The 15,287-nt window shown below is 40.9% G+C and overlaps 1 protein-coding gene across 1 annotated transcript; it reads left to right on the forward strand.

Annotated features, from left to right (window-relative positions):
- The first annotated feature begins 1,125 nt into the window (after positions 1-1,125).
- Positions 1,126-5,623, forward strand: LOC147164405 (uncharacterized). Its single transcript, XM_086090489.1, has 3 exons — positions 1,126-1,142; positions 4,376-4,580; positions 5,470-5,623. Exons 2-3 carry the CDS (start codon positions 4,385-4,387, stop codon positions 5,577-5,579), a joined length of 306 nt encoding a protein of 101 aa, XP_085946615.1. The 5' UTR covers positions 1,126-1,142; positions 4,376-4,384; the 3' UTR covers positions 5,580-5,623.
- The last annotated feature ends 9,664 nt before the right edge of the window (positions 5,624-15,287 follow it).

Consider the following 15,287-nt stretch of genomic DNA (forward strand, 5'->3'; position numbering starts at 1 on the left):
AGTTTTGTAGTTTTGTGCGCTCATGTAATAGTATCTTCGTTGCTCGTTTTATTATAACAAGTGATTTTTTTGTTGTCTCAATTTTTCCCTTGCCGTTTGCAAGTGTTTTTGCCAGCGCCTTTTGTGTTACTTATTTAATCTTTTTTTCTGTACGAAACAACCTTTTTGTATCCTCTCCTGGTCTATGCTTGTGGGATCCAACCTACCCGTTCTCCGAAACCTAACAAACTCATTACTGGGCAAAGTAACTCAATACTTTAAAAAAATAAAAATAAATATCTAATAATTCTGATTTATTTTATTTTCAAAAACATTTGAAATTAGTCGAATGGTCAGGTAATGATAAACTCTACAAAAAAAGTATTGCACTTAAACTGATAACTGACACACACACAAAACCCCGCAAGGTTTGCCTTTGTTTGAGTACAAACACACTGGCTCCGATTGGCTGCCATGACTGCCAATCATGAAGATTGACGCTACTGGTTCGAACGGGAAAACATGGACACATTTGAAAAATAAATATTTCACTTTTTATATACATTACATTAAATCTTGCTGCCCGATATGATACCGACACTGAGCAGGAACTGTTGGGCCAGAAGCAGAAGTTGAGTAACACCCTGGGTAAAGCCTCTTCTTTTTTTTTCATTCACAAACATTTAAAACAGTCATAAAAATGTAATTCTCTGTATATATCTTATATGAAGACAAATGATCAAGGTAAACTGATTTTTTTTTTATGTGAGCTATCATAATGTGAAGTCATTGGATGGAGGACCAAAGCAGCCAAAAATCTAAATAAATAAATGACTAAAAGTGAAAATAAAAACGGATGTAAAAAAATATAATTTGAAAATTAAATTATTTTTTTAATATAAATGGAAATAAAAACATATATATATATATATATATATATATGGTTGCCCAAAGTGCCCCTTTGTCCATTTATTTATTTATTTATCTATCTATTTTATATACTTTTTTTAATAGTTTGTGAAAGTAGTTTTGTTGCCTTTCAAAACTACAATTCAGCAACATAATTTACATAAAACAAATTATTATTACGTTATCCTTGGATGACGTCATACTACGAGACGGGTCCCATTCTGCCAGGTCGCTCGCCACTACACCTGCGGTCGGTAAGTTGGTCTCTCTGTTTGTATTTACGTAGTCTCACTCACAGTAAACAAAAGCCAAGGTCATCGAATGCAGAAAACTCAAGCAAAACGAATGCCTTTATTTGATAGATATTGTAGACATGATCACAGAGCATGCTGCAATTGAAATGTAGTGACGCAAGTTGTAATCAGCCTCGCAACTACGATAAAGTCTGACATTTGGGCGCAGTTGGTTCTGAGGACGCGGGGAAGATGTCCCCCTCAGTTTCATAAAGAACGCGATCCTTTCCATCCACTTTCGCCGCGGCAAAAATCTCCGGTAAAACAAATGTTCCTCTTCCATTGGGACAGGGCATGCAGCTTCTGCTCCAACTACTGATGCGTTTAAGGTACACAGAATATGTCGGAATTTGTAACTATCGCTTAGAATTGTAATAAAATCTTCCTGAAGACTTCAACTTGTAGCATGTACTCAATGATAGCTGAATTGAATTAAACTTCAAAATATAAGTAAAAATTGTTACATGATCTTTGTTTTTAGTTAAACTAAGAGCTTGTTTTGGGGGTTTGCAGTCAGAGTAAGGTCGTAATAAGAAACAGGTAGAAGTGTGTTCATAAATTAGGGGGACAATGAAGAACCAAAAAAAAAGAAGAAGAAGAAAAAAACAACAATCACAGCATTTTATCAAAAACAAACAGCTGTCTGTTTGGTAAGGTCTGCCCCGCCTCAGAAATGCTCTTGATGCCGACAGTGACTCTGGTTTCCAGGCTAGCCAAACGGTATCTCGTCCCAAAATCGTTTGTGAAACACCACTAAAAAGCTTCCTCTTGAATTCAGCATTTTAAAAAGTTTCCGTCGTGCAATGTGACAGATTATTTAACAAATCAGCCAATGCGCTCGACACTTGGATAAATGTGTTGAGTCATGTCCAGTATAATTTTTTCTTCTGTTGGCTGTCCAATAAGTCACACCTCCACCGTATGCCGAGAAGCATTTAAAACCACAGTAACCAACGCGAACGACTCCTGCGGGGCCGCTGCCTGCACTGACGTATGTGTCTTTTGGGGGCCTTGGATGTCGGATCGGCCCCTCTCTCTTCTCATACCGCGGTTTCCCAGAAAGACCCCCGAGTGGTGCCGCGTGCATTCTGGCGGGCCGAAAGGCGGAGCAGTGAAGTTAAAGCTGCGGTCGGTGAAATAGTTGGCCGCTGAGAGAATGGGGTGGCCCTGAGTCAAGGTTGAGGCTGTCTGGGCTACAGAGTGGAAATCTTGGCAGAAGTTGGAAAGGGGCTGAGGGGAGAAAACATGCAGAAGGAGAAGAAAAAAATAGGAGGGGGGTCTAAAAGAAACTGACAAAAAAAAAGTGGCTTGCTTCGAAAGTGTCAAGAATTCTGATGAGGGAATGCCACGGCTGCTGCTCCTCAACTTTGCCGAAGTGTCTATCGAGTCAGGAGCGGTAAATTTGATGCTTGAACGCCACAACGTAGAAATATTGTACAATTGTTCAATTCCAAATTAAGAACAGGAAACTTTTGTCTTCAGAAGTGAAAACGTACACATGCCCGACAAACTCATTGTGAATACAATCCATTTCGAGCGGCTAAAACCTCTGTAATGTGCATGCCAAACCACTAGCTGGCAATGTTGCTCAAATTTCTTATTCTTCCAGTTTTTGTCTGCCATTTGTATTGCTTTAAAATCAAACCCGGACACATAGTATCAGTGAGGAAGGTAGTCTCGAAGTGCCAATTTCGCAGCAGTGATCTATGATAGCCCTGGCTCCTCCTTATAAATAAACGTTTTGCATTTCGACCTCTTGCATGATCCATTTTTGCTTCTGCCGTGTAGATTGTGTGCCTCTCCTGTGCCCAATTAAAATGGACAAGAACAGCCGTTTCAATTGGCCGGAAAGCCGTGCAGCTGTGTCCACTCCCACAACGGCGTCATATCAAATACGATCAGTAGACTACAATTCCCATTGGTAAATTCTTTCTACTCTCTGGGAACACCAACAAATAGTCGACGACTATTTCTGGAGATAAGTTGGGGATCTTCTTTGTATCTTCTTCCTTTCATTGCATGCTGCACGCAGTGTCGGGTAGAATTTGACAACTAACATGTTGTTGCTGCACTACACCGAACACGCAACCCTAAATTCAGGTTTGCATGTATACTGAAAAACATATTCCTGTAAAGACATTTGCTTCAAAATCTACTTAACCCTATAACACGAAATGTATCATATTATATACAAGACATTTTGAGCCCTCTATTTCATGAGTATAATGTTTTTTCCCATTAAAACCCTGGCGTATATGATCGGATACATGCATTGCGCGGATAATCCATTAGAGGGCAGTATCACCCAGCTGATGGCTTTTCCAGCGACCATGCAAGATCGCCCCAATTGAGAAAGGAGAGACACCTATACTTATTAATAGTGGGAAATGTTCTTTCTGATTTTTGGAAATGCTAATATGTTTGATTTGTCTGTTTATTATTATATTTTTGACAGTTATAAACGTGTGAATTAAAGGTATTGTAACCGGATGTATTAAATAGGACACAAATCAAAAGTCATGTGGACGTTGATTTAAAAAAATTAATAATAATTATTATTTGTTCAAAAGGACTTATAAATATTCTATTTACAAAGAATCAGAATTTTCTCTCATATATTTCATGGTTCATGATTTATATGGTTAAAAAACGATGAACTGCTATATAATTCACTATACATTGGTATCATTCTGGATAGTTCTGATATTTGAATTTATCCACCAGCTGCTGTTAAAAGGTCACCTACAGTTGAATGTGTCCTACAAAGGAAATATTTGTGCATCAATCAAGTTTTCAGCAAGATGTTTTTATAGTAGCGCTGTTTTTGACTGGCTGATCATGTGGCTTTCTGGCCAGCGACATACTTGGAAGTGTTCTCTGAATTATTTTATAATGGTTTGGCATCATTCCGCCTCTACGGGGTCCTTCTAGTCTACGCCAGCCTCTGGTCGCTGCCTTTTTGGGGGGAAGATCTGAACCGCCGACCGAATTCTCAGCACAAAACGCATCAAAGTTGATGGCCGCGGTTTTCCTGACAATCAATTTAATTCCTGTCCTTTGCCGCATACTTCACAGCTTGCGCTGACCGACTGTGTCACGCATCGCCATAGTCATAATATTGCCTTTTGCTTTATATTCTTATTCAGTTTGGAAGCGCTACAGAAGAAACACTTTTTCCCCTCTGTGTTTTCCAGGCACGCATAATGACAGGAATAGAAGAGGAGTACATGGCCAACGCGAGTTCTTTTAAATCCAAAGGGGCTTGGTGCAGCGTATGGATTAGTCCTCCAAAAGAGAAACGGCAGCCAAGACATCTGTGTGACTATCACAGGCTTGATCCCCTCAAGGACAACACTGGCAATAAAGGAACCTGGATGATCTGCTCACATTGCACATATGGTCAGTAGACCTCTGCTATGCAGAACATGAACTGGAGTAAAAGAGAATATGATGGTTCTGATCGCACTAAAAGTATTTATTGTAAAAAAATAAAAGTTGCGATAAGAAAAAAAATGTAACACAAGAAAAACACAGAAATTAAACTTGTACTTTTTCAAGAATCAAGTGTAAATGTCTTTGTTCTGAAAGTTGACAGACTCAGCAACAGTAACCAAGGGGGCGGGTCTTAATGAAATCTAAATTAGCATGTAAAGCGCACTCATCGGCGAGACTGACAAGCACTGACAATCTTATTGTAAAAAGGCAAGACAGGATGTAACTTCTCATTATGCGTTGGCTTCACATGGGTTCCTCCGTCCCTCGTTCCAGGGGCTGCTCTAGCCCGAGGCTGTGATGGGGCGGGTGACGGGGATACAGGGAGAGCCGGGCCGCATTATATCTCCCGCTCGCAACGATGCCGCAAAAGGGAAGCATTATTTCATCAGCACATGACCATGATTTTATTACATACATCGTACTTGTCTTGCAATAAATCGCGTGTGTGATGAATGGGAGAGCCTCAAGATCCACTTCATTAGGTACACCTGAAAAATGTAAGAGCTGCATGATGCATTTACGATAATAATAATAATCTTCTGGGGCTCTACTTAGCTCTACGTAGGATTTTGCCCAAAAACATCTTTAAAATAGCCTTTCTATTGTCATGGTGTTTTGGTTTATTCATCATGTTTTCCTTGTGTGTCTCCCTATGTCAATTCCCCGTCAAGTTTTATCATGTCCTCCTGTGTTTCCGGCCCCTGGTGTCATCCAATCAGCTCCCCAAGCCAAGTGTGTCTTGTCCAGGTGTCTCTCATTACTATGTGTTTTTCATTCCTGGCTTTCTTTTTAGGCCCCGTCCAGACGGAAGCAAAGCTGGCTTCGTTCCTCAAACAAATCTCGTACACACAGAAGCATTTCAAGACTCGCGCGTGTCCAAAAGAAGACGCCAAGGATGTTTAACGGCTGTAATGTATATGCCAAGTCGGGAGTGGCGCTCGCTCTGCTTCAACGTGACGTTTATTTGACCATTTTGTTCTTCCTTCATGTACCTCCATTTTGTCATCAAGATATGAATTATTCTTTGAGAAATTAAAAGTTGTGTTGCCACACCTTTAAACCATCCGGTGCAGTAGTTTCTCACACACACATTCTCACACACATGCACGCGCACACATACATGACCTCCTGTGTCCATCCAACCACACCTGGTGTACACACCAGCACACACACATATTCCAGCCTAGACAGGCCAGGTTGCCAGAGCGACACAAACTCCCATCCATTAGCGGCAGGATTCCAGAATAACCATGGCAACCATCCCCCCCACCACCACCCCCACCCCGCCCCCGGGGAGACGAGCAGCCCAAGTGAAAGGCTCCATTCAATTTCCACATCCCAGTACAGCACACACAAAAGGACGCGCATTGCACACACACACACTCACACTCATCACACACTCACTGACAAGCACACACACACACACGTACACACAGAAATGGACACATCCAACCCACTTGCTCTAACAGCCTCGCTCGCAGTCACTCCACTCCCACTCCCACCCTCCCTCCCGCCTGCTTCCAGTGGGCTGAGTGGGAGCTTGTTAGAGAGGCCGCACACTGCATGCTCTCACCAGTGCAACATTAAATACAACTCGCAGCTTTTCTGTTTGATGCACAAATGTCCCGGTGATGGGCACACTCTCACTCTCACCTACAATACATTGTCAACTCGAGAGCGTGGCGTTGATGTATTTATTTAGTGGGGGTTTTTGTTGTGTTTTCCTTCCAAAATCCCTCATGTTCTTCTCAGCTGTGCTCACGCTCGGATTCCGTCATTTCAGCCTGTTCCCGAAACCTGTTACTGTACTATTTTTTTTATGGTTGGCATTCAATTCCTTTAAAATAATCACACGACGAGCTCTGACACTACCTCGGAAGGCAGAAAATTGATAAATGAATTTCTTCCCTTCCGTTGTGTGTCGGTGCTGTTGATTCAAAATGGTCTCACGGGAAAGATGGTGAGAAATTGCGGCGTTGAGAGGCAGTGTGAAAGGGGCTTCCGTCACGGCTCTGAGGTGAAAAAATTGCTTACCCTGGTCAAGATTGTCGTTCATTGTGTGTTAACGTTGCTCAAACAGAATAATGCCAGGGAATAATGGTAGAGAAATTACATCAGGCAGTGTGAAAGGGGATTCCATTCAGGCTCTGATACCACCTCAGAAGCTGGAGAACATTGCTGGATCAACTTTGTCCATCTTGCGGCCTTTTATTCAGAACTGCATCTTTGATAAAGATTGAAAAATGACAGCTTTCACAAAAGGTGTGTAAGAGGTGAAAAATAAGCAGATCAATCTTGTTCTGAAGTCAAACGTTTGGTGTATCAATCTCTGTACCCCATTCAATGTTGGCGCCATTCATACAGAACGGTGTCGCGAAAAAAGGATTTCTGTTACGGCTGTTTGACTTCATTTTATGATGGTCGCATTTGGAATAAGGTTCGAAATATGACATATTTTACGTTACGTAACATTGCTTTGACTTCCTTTCTCAGGAATTCGCTTATACAGTTTGAGCTGAAATGAGGAAAAAACAACACTTTTACATATTAAGATAGAAATTCAGTGATTTGACCGTTTTGGTTATATTGTTTGGAGGTTGCTCCGATAATCCGCCATTGCTCTTGAAACAAAGTCCTCATCGGCAGAAATCTCAAATGATTGCAGGCGATCTCTCACTCAATGTGACAGAGTGTTTCTGAAGTGTTGTCTGAGGAAGTCACTTTTATTGAAGAAAAAAAACTGCATTTTGTTGTATTTTCTGCCACTTCCTTGTTGGTCAGTCAGGGCACTTCTTTGATTGGCTGACATCACAGTTCATGACATCAAATGATTCTGGTGTGGTTGATTTTCCCAGCACACATGAATAGTTTTGTTGCAAACAATGAACTAGGGTTAGGCCTATAATAAGTTTGGAATTTTCATTACAGTTAGTTTTTATTTTTGTTTTGGGTATTGTTGTTTAAATTGAGTTTGAATTCGTTTTCAGAGTGTTTTTGTTAGTACTTGTTAGTTTTAGTTTGACTATTTGTGACAGCCTTTCCAGATACGCAAGCTGCAAGCATGGCTGTCACCTTAGAAGCGACATCATCTGGTAGCGCTTTGTTATTAGCTACCAGTGGTAGCCAATAACGTCATCTGGTGGTAGCCTACCACCAGATGACGTTGCGACATACAATAAAAGGACAACAACTCCCAAAGAGCTGCTCGACCTGCCTTCGGGTTAACAGAGATGGGTACAAGTCAAGTCCACAAGGGTCCACAAGTCCAAGTCAAGTCCATGTCTTTAGGTTCCAAGTCCAACTCAAGTCTCAAGTCCCTGACCACGAGTCTCGATAAAATTGTTAAAGCAAAAGCTATAACAAACAGCAGCGCTGCAGTAATCTGTCGCTCCGAGTTTGCTATGCTGATGATTTTGTACGTGTTGTTTGGTGCGTTTGTCTGCTCACGAATCCAAAAAGAAGAATCCAAGTCAACATTTAAATTACATTTAAAAAATCAACCCCAAAAACCCATGCATTAAATGAATTGCCAAAGATTAAACTGAAGGACATTTTCGCCATAATGATAGTCTTTATTAGTTTTGTATATGCAAAATGAAGTTTCAGTTAGATTTCGATTTTTTCAAAGCACTTTTGTTTTTATTTTATTTTGCTAATGAAAATGTTTTTTTCAATTTCAGATTTAGTTATTCTGTTCGTTTTTGTGAACTAAAATAACCTTGTATTAAAGACGTTTTAACATATGGTCTATACAATACACAATACACGATTAACACATCTCGGACCTAAGGATAATCTTGTAAGACAAAAAGGTCGGGACAAAAACAACCGGATTGTCTTTATGTGTGTACTTGGCCTAAGGCACAGGAACACTCTGAGCTAGCCTAGCATTAGCACGCTTACATCTAGACGTGTATTCTCAAATGTTACATCGATGATGCTTTTTTTTTTTTTTTTCAAGCGATGAGCAAACAGCATGGAACTCGGACTGGCCAAGTACTTTTTGGAGAGTGGTCAGGTGGAAGGACAGCCAGAAATCAGGTCAGTGGATGTTCTACTTGGGTGTGGTGCTTGGGGACCATGCGAAACAAGGGAGCGATGGCTGGCACTAATGACGGGCCGCCTTGGGCCACACGAGTACAGCTGTCTCCCCTCCCTGCTCGGATCAGCACAATAACATCCAGTGTGTCTGTCCGCGCGCACTACAACAGCTGGGTGGCTTATCGAGAAAAAAAAAAGAAAAGGCCGAAGGCTGTGGAAAAGGAATGCGTATCGCAGACTCTTATTTTGTGGATTTTTCTTCCCTGAGTAAACCCAATGACAAAGGTTCTGAGAGGTTGCGTCAAAAAGGCAAATGAAAATGTTGCCGTCCAGTTTCTCAGAGGTTGACGTCACGTCGTGCGTGAGTCACGCGTGTGCGGCCTCGCCCTTCGCATCACCCCCGCGGTCTTGTGAAAAGGAAGTACACGCCGCATGATGTCAGCACTTTCTCGTGAGGCCACGCCTTGCTCACGTGGTCATGTGACCAGGTCATCCAGGGTGTAACGTCGAATTGAAGCCTCTTTCATATGGAGAGCCTGCAAAAACTTCCACTCAGCTGCACCGGGTTGCTTCACAGCCAAGCATCGTTCTGTTGTTTTTTTCATGAAGTTTGTCTCGTCAGACCGCGTTTGCAACAATTAATTTCAACGCGACAAGACGGGAGCGGTTGTAGTGTTAATTTTATCCGCCATTTTTAAATATAATCTCAATTTTAGTCCAGCTTCAATCCCGCTTGTTAGTTTTTATCATATCATCATCCCGATTTTTGTCATGGTCTGTGTTTTGGTTTGTTTTATTGGTCATGTTTTCCTAGTGTGTCTCCCTTTGTCAATGTCTCGTCAGGTTTTATCATGTCCTCCTGTGCTTGTCATCCCGGTCCCTGGTGTTATCCAATCAGTTCCCCAAGCCACGTGTGTCTTGTGCAGGTGTCTCTCGTTGTCTCGTTACTGTGTGTATTTAGTTCCCTGCTTTCTTTCAATGCTTGTCGAGTCATTGTCGCTGTCACACCCATGTCATGTCCTGTCGTATCATTTCCTTGTTCAGCCCTGTTTGCTTTGTTGCTTTGACTTCTGTTTTTGGAAATTGTTGATTTTGTTATTTTCGCCAAGTACCTTGTTTGCCTTTTTCTTAATTAAATTCCCTTTTTGACTGCATTTAGTCTTTATTTTAGTCCAAGAAAACATCATTTTATTTGTCTAGTTTTAGTCAACAAAAACTGTCAACGTTTTAGTCTACTTTTAGTCAGGACAATCATTTAATAACCCCTGTATGTTTTTTGTCAGCCGATTATGTTGAAACTATTTCACATAAAATTTTGTCTCATCTTTTTTGATGAAAAACAACTTGACACACAATTACAGTATATCAACAAGTGGCTACTATTGTTCCATGCCTTGAGCTAGTAAGTTAGCCAGCATTATTGTTGGAACGTTATAACTGTAATTGACTTCCTTTTTCTTTTCTTTTTTTACTTTCACTGTGAATCCACCTCCTGTCTGTCTCATGTTTGTGCATGTTGCACTCGCGAGCTGCAGATTGGAAAGGGAGAGTGTCACTGTGTCACATGACAGTGTCACAGTGACATTTTTACAAAATCATATCATTTTCATTATGTTTTTTGTTCATGAATTAAATTGTCCATAGATTTTAGTCCAGTTTTTATTAAGTGAAGTACATTTTCGTCTCGTCTTCATTAGTCGACAAAAATGCATACTGTTTTAGTCTCAGTTATTGATTATTAATGAGGGTTTTAGTCTAGTCTAGTTTTAGTCTGGTGAAAAATGTGTGTTGACGAAATTATTTTTATTTAGTTTTCGTTGACGAAATTAACACAAATCTGTTTCACACTCCACACTTCCGTCCCGCCTTTATGGCATTTTGCGGTCAGATAACATGATGAGGTCTGGATTGCTTTCATCACAACAGGGCGGGAGATTTATGTCACTTTTCCAACACAAGCGTCATCTTGCTTCTCTTCTGTTACTACTTCAGAAGCCGTAATATTGCCATTTCATGTGGGGGCCATTAATGCAGTGTGAAAAAGGCAGAAAATTGTCAGGTTGACTTCTTTACCCTCATTTCATGTTGGTGCCATTCATACAAAACAGCATCATGGCAAAAAGGCAGAAAAATGCGTGAAATCTCCGAATACATCTGTGCCGATTTTAATTCAGCATTATCTGAAAAATACAGTTACAGTTTGGGCAGTTTGTATGAAAAGTTACAGATAAAGCGACCTGGATCTCGTGATTGTGCTTTGATTGAATTGAGCGACACGTAGGAGGAGGTCTGACTCATTCCCGGTCCGTCTGACCACCCCCTCCTTGGAGGCCGCCAGCATCTTTGCCGTCTCTCGCTCGTCTTCCTTCGCCCTCGCCTGTCTCGTGTCTGAGTCATAGCGGAGGTGATGTGAGGCCAGGTGATGAGGTGCAAAGGGGCTCAGGGGCCCGACTCTGGAGCTCTGATCATTCCGATCGCCTGAGACTTCACTCATACTTGACAAGGAATCTCCAACGGCGTCTGGTTATTAATGCTGACGGAGCCTCGCGTTGTTTGCATACAAAGGCATAGATGCTTTAAATTGAGTGTGTAAATTCAAGACATATACTGCACACCCACTTAGATGAGCGCTAAGTAAAATAGCGCATCACAAATACTGCAAATGACACATGAGTTGAAAAAAAGTGAAAAATAAATAAATAATAATAATAATAATAATGATAATGATGCTGTAACCTGTAGTAAATTTACACTATCCATGGCTGCCTTCTCAAAACAGGATCTGTTCTTAACAAACCAGCAAGAAGGTCTATTGCTACCACCGCTGATAAAAACACGCAGCTTCTAGAGCAGGCATTTGCGCAAAGCCAGGGAAAGTCTCTCCAGTTCTGCACTGGAACTAGAGTGATCCCTCACTATTTCACCTTTTAAATTTTTCTATTGTACTTATATTGTGGATTATTCACTGCGTTGAAAGATTTTGTGGTGATTATTTTTCCACATTTGTGGAACAATCTGGACTATAAAACAAAATCATCTCAGCCCATTTGCATTTTTTTTAAATGTTTAAAAGCACAATTACTGGAAAAATATATTTCGCACTTTGAGGCTGTCTTGACGGTTTGCTGTCATTTATTTTGTGTTGACATTTTGTGTGTGGGGGGTGGGGGGGCGGGGGGTGCGTGTGTGTGTGTTTATTAGGGGCAGATATCACAAGTTTTTCCTCTTTCTGTCTCTTTTCATTTATTTTTCTTTTAAAGAACGATTTTTTTAATTTATTAGCATGTTCTCCAAACGACCCGCATCACAATTTTATTCTTTCTCAAAAGTGTAAGTGTCAAAAGGGTTATGGTTCAGACACCCAAATTGAGTTTAGGCAAAGATGCAAAAAAATGATTGACAACTAAAATAGCAACAAAACTTATCTTCATTAAGGAGATGAGCAAAATATTTTCCTCCACTTTGTGCTCCTTGTCAAAGTCCAAATAATGATCATAAAAAAGTCATCTTACTACAAATTTATTTTGTTTTGGTTCTCATTGTGGAGAACATGATGCAGGGGTGGATCTTTTCTGATGGTTCACAGGGCTTCAGACCACCCATTAATTTGCTTAACTTTTTTTTCCTCTAAATAACGGCAACCTAAAAACAATATGAAATTGCTTGGTGTAGTTGTTTTCTCATTATTTAAAATTAAAAGTGAAGAAATCCATCTATTTTTCTGTATGTGTCCCAGGTAGGAATTTTTTTTTTTGCACACCCCTGTAATGGAAAGGTCGGGTCTTAAGCAATCAATGGGGTTCCTTTCCTCAGATAGTCACAGCGCCATCCAGTGGTGACAGGATGTTTTTCTCCCCACCCCACTATCACAAGGGTCATGCTACTGAACATATGTACGTGTGTGAAATAGGTCTGAAGGGAGCCATATTCTCTCTTCGGACCCGACGGAGCCCCCCAGGGTCTCCCACCCCTTCCAGCTGTTTTCCCTCCCATTCCCGTACTTGTTGTCTCCTCCCTGTGTAAAAACAAAAAAGAATCTCCATCTGCATCTATCACCCTGCTACACATTTAACACACACTTATTGATGCTGGGAAGCAAACGGCGAGCCTGTGCAACTCATAACAGTGATTGTGGTTTTGGGAGTGCACCAGAACTGGAGCAGATAAAATTCCCATATAAGGCACGAGGACACTCTTCAAGCTTCTCGGCTCGCTCTCGCAACTGGCTTACATCATCAACTTTTCCCCCCGTCTGCTGCTGCCGACCTCCAAAGCCCTTTGTGACATATACACACAAATGTCATACATAATGTAGGTGCCTGAGCAGCCTGAACATTCATACAGTTGTCGCTGGGGATACGTTCAAGAGCCAAATGCAGAACACAGAATAAACTGCAAGCATAAAAAGTACAGAAAATATTGTATGTATTGTAGTGTCTGTAGTGTCAACAAATGGCTGAAAAGCCCGTTGTTGGCTGTGGCTCCCCTTTCCCACATGTGAGGGCATTGAAGTGAAGCTCCATATTTGTAGATTTTTTTTTTGTGTCTATCTTCTGTTAGCTGTAAAAACTCACCTTTTATCATTTTTATGCTCAGGCTAAAGCAATAAAAGTATTGCTTTGGCGTCATCTTGTGGCATATTGGTGTCAAGGAACTATGTTGAAGTGAGTTGAGTGTGTTTTTCTCTGCTTTTTATATTATGTACTATGGATGGTTTGAGTGAGAGGAGACGGCGTTTAGATGAAGTATTTGAAAAGGCCGACTTGTAAGTCACAAGTTTCGATCGACACGTACTCTCCTTGCGACGGTTTCTGTGACGTCACCCAAGCACGGCGCCGCAAAAATCAGGGAAAGAGAAAAACTTGTGGCGGTTGCTGTTTTTTTCTGCTTTTTTTTTTATGTACTTGGCATGGATGGATGGTTCGAGTGAGAGGAGACGGCGTCTAGATGAAGAATTTGAAAAGGCTAACAGAAGAGTGGAACGAAAATAGGCAAAGGATTATTAAGAGAATTGTTTTGGTGGAAGAGACTTAAGCCGAGAATGCATCATCGTTAATCATTTTTTATACTATATAATTTTTAGCCAATCAGCACGAAAGCCCGATTGGGAGTTAATCGGACCGGCGGAGTCCCTACCATCGAGTAGGACCTCGTAAGTTCCTGTAAATTTGGCCCGGTTGGGAAGGAGCCAGTGGAGACGCGCACATACGGGGCTGGCCCCGTAAATTTACCCCAAACTTCCTGCGGTGGAAACGCGGCTATAGTGCTTTATCACCATTTTGATGTCAAGAAACTTTGTTGACTTGAGGAGTTACATAGACAAAATAAGTGATTTGCCACCATCTTCTAATCATAAACCGTTTCAGTGGGGGAGACGTGAAATACTTGTTTTTCTTCACTTTTGTTTTCCACGTGAATAGAAGACTCACTGTATTATTAAATAAATAATCCCACAACACTGTATGAGCATCCTAATCAAGCAGGAGATGGATTGAAAAGGTGAAGATTTGAGAAAAAAGAAAGAAAAAAGAGCACGAACAGAGTTGATAAGACGCTCAGCAGAGGAAGGGTCATTCCCAGTCAATCCCCATCGGACACCCCCCCTCCGGCCCCCACTCCTCCACCCCGGTGTCCCGCTCTTCCCCTGCTCCAGGATGTGCGCTCGTGTGGGAATACGCGAGGAATGTGGCCTTCTTTGTTTTTGGTGTGCGATAGGCTGTCGGTTGGCGGTCATCTGGATGCGTGACGAGCTCCAGGCTTGGCAGAGGCTGACGGCGGGCCACGCTTTACCGGTCAGACCCTCCTATAGGGGAGTGGTGTTATCTGACATTCTAGAGACCCTCGTTCGCAGGGGAATTCATGCTAGTCAACTTGCTTTACGTCCAATCACAAGAGAGGAAGCTAAAGATACAAAAAGAGTGTTTCTCTTTCCAAACTGCATTCCCCCCTCGACCTGAAGTCAATTGTAATCTTATTACAACAGTCATCATTCTAAGGAGACTAATCATATTTTTCCAAAATAAAGTTGCATTATAAGATTTTTTTTTTCTTAAACAACAGGCATTATATTGCAAAAAGATGTCATTGCAATGAGAAAAAGAAAATGTTATGGTAATGGTGTAATGTGTTTTAATATTAAATTAAAAAAAAATCTCATTAGAATTAAGTTATGCTTTTCAAGAGATAATAGATAATTATTATTCCAAGAAAATGTGTTGTTACAAAAATAAAGTTGCCGTTCTAAGGTGTCAAAAGGTCATTTTTGTCTCTCTCCCTTTTTTTTTTTTTTACATTTTTGGGATGAAACTGAATGCAGGCATCCCAAAAACGTAAAAAAAATGCATTTATTTTTGTGTAAAAAGGACATAAGCGTTTTTCACAGGACAGCGAAGATATGTCATAATTCTCACACCAAAATCAAAATATAACCTTTTTCAATTTACATTAAAACAAACCACTTTTAGTTTTAAATCTTTAAAGCTGTAAAGTTTTAAAGCTTAGTAAATCAAAGCAAAGTGCTACTGAATGTATTCAAACACTAGTCTACATATGGTGTAGTTAAAGCGCTAT

Source organism: Leptonotus elevatus, chromosome 12 (genome assembly GCF_054856555.1).
Source record: "Leptonotus elevatus isolate MCC_2025b chromosome 12, RoL_Lele_1.0, whole genome shotgun sequence".
Taxonomy (NCBI): domain Eukaryota; kingdom Metazoa; phylum Chordata; class Actinopteri; order Syngnathiformes; family Syngnathidae; genus Leptonotus; species Leptonotus elevatus.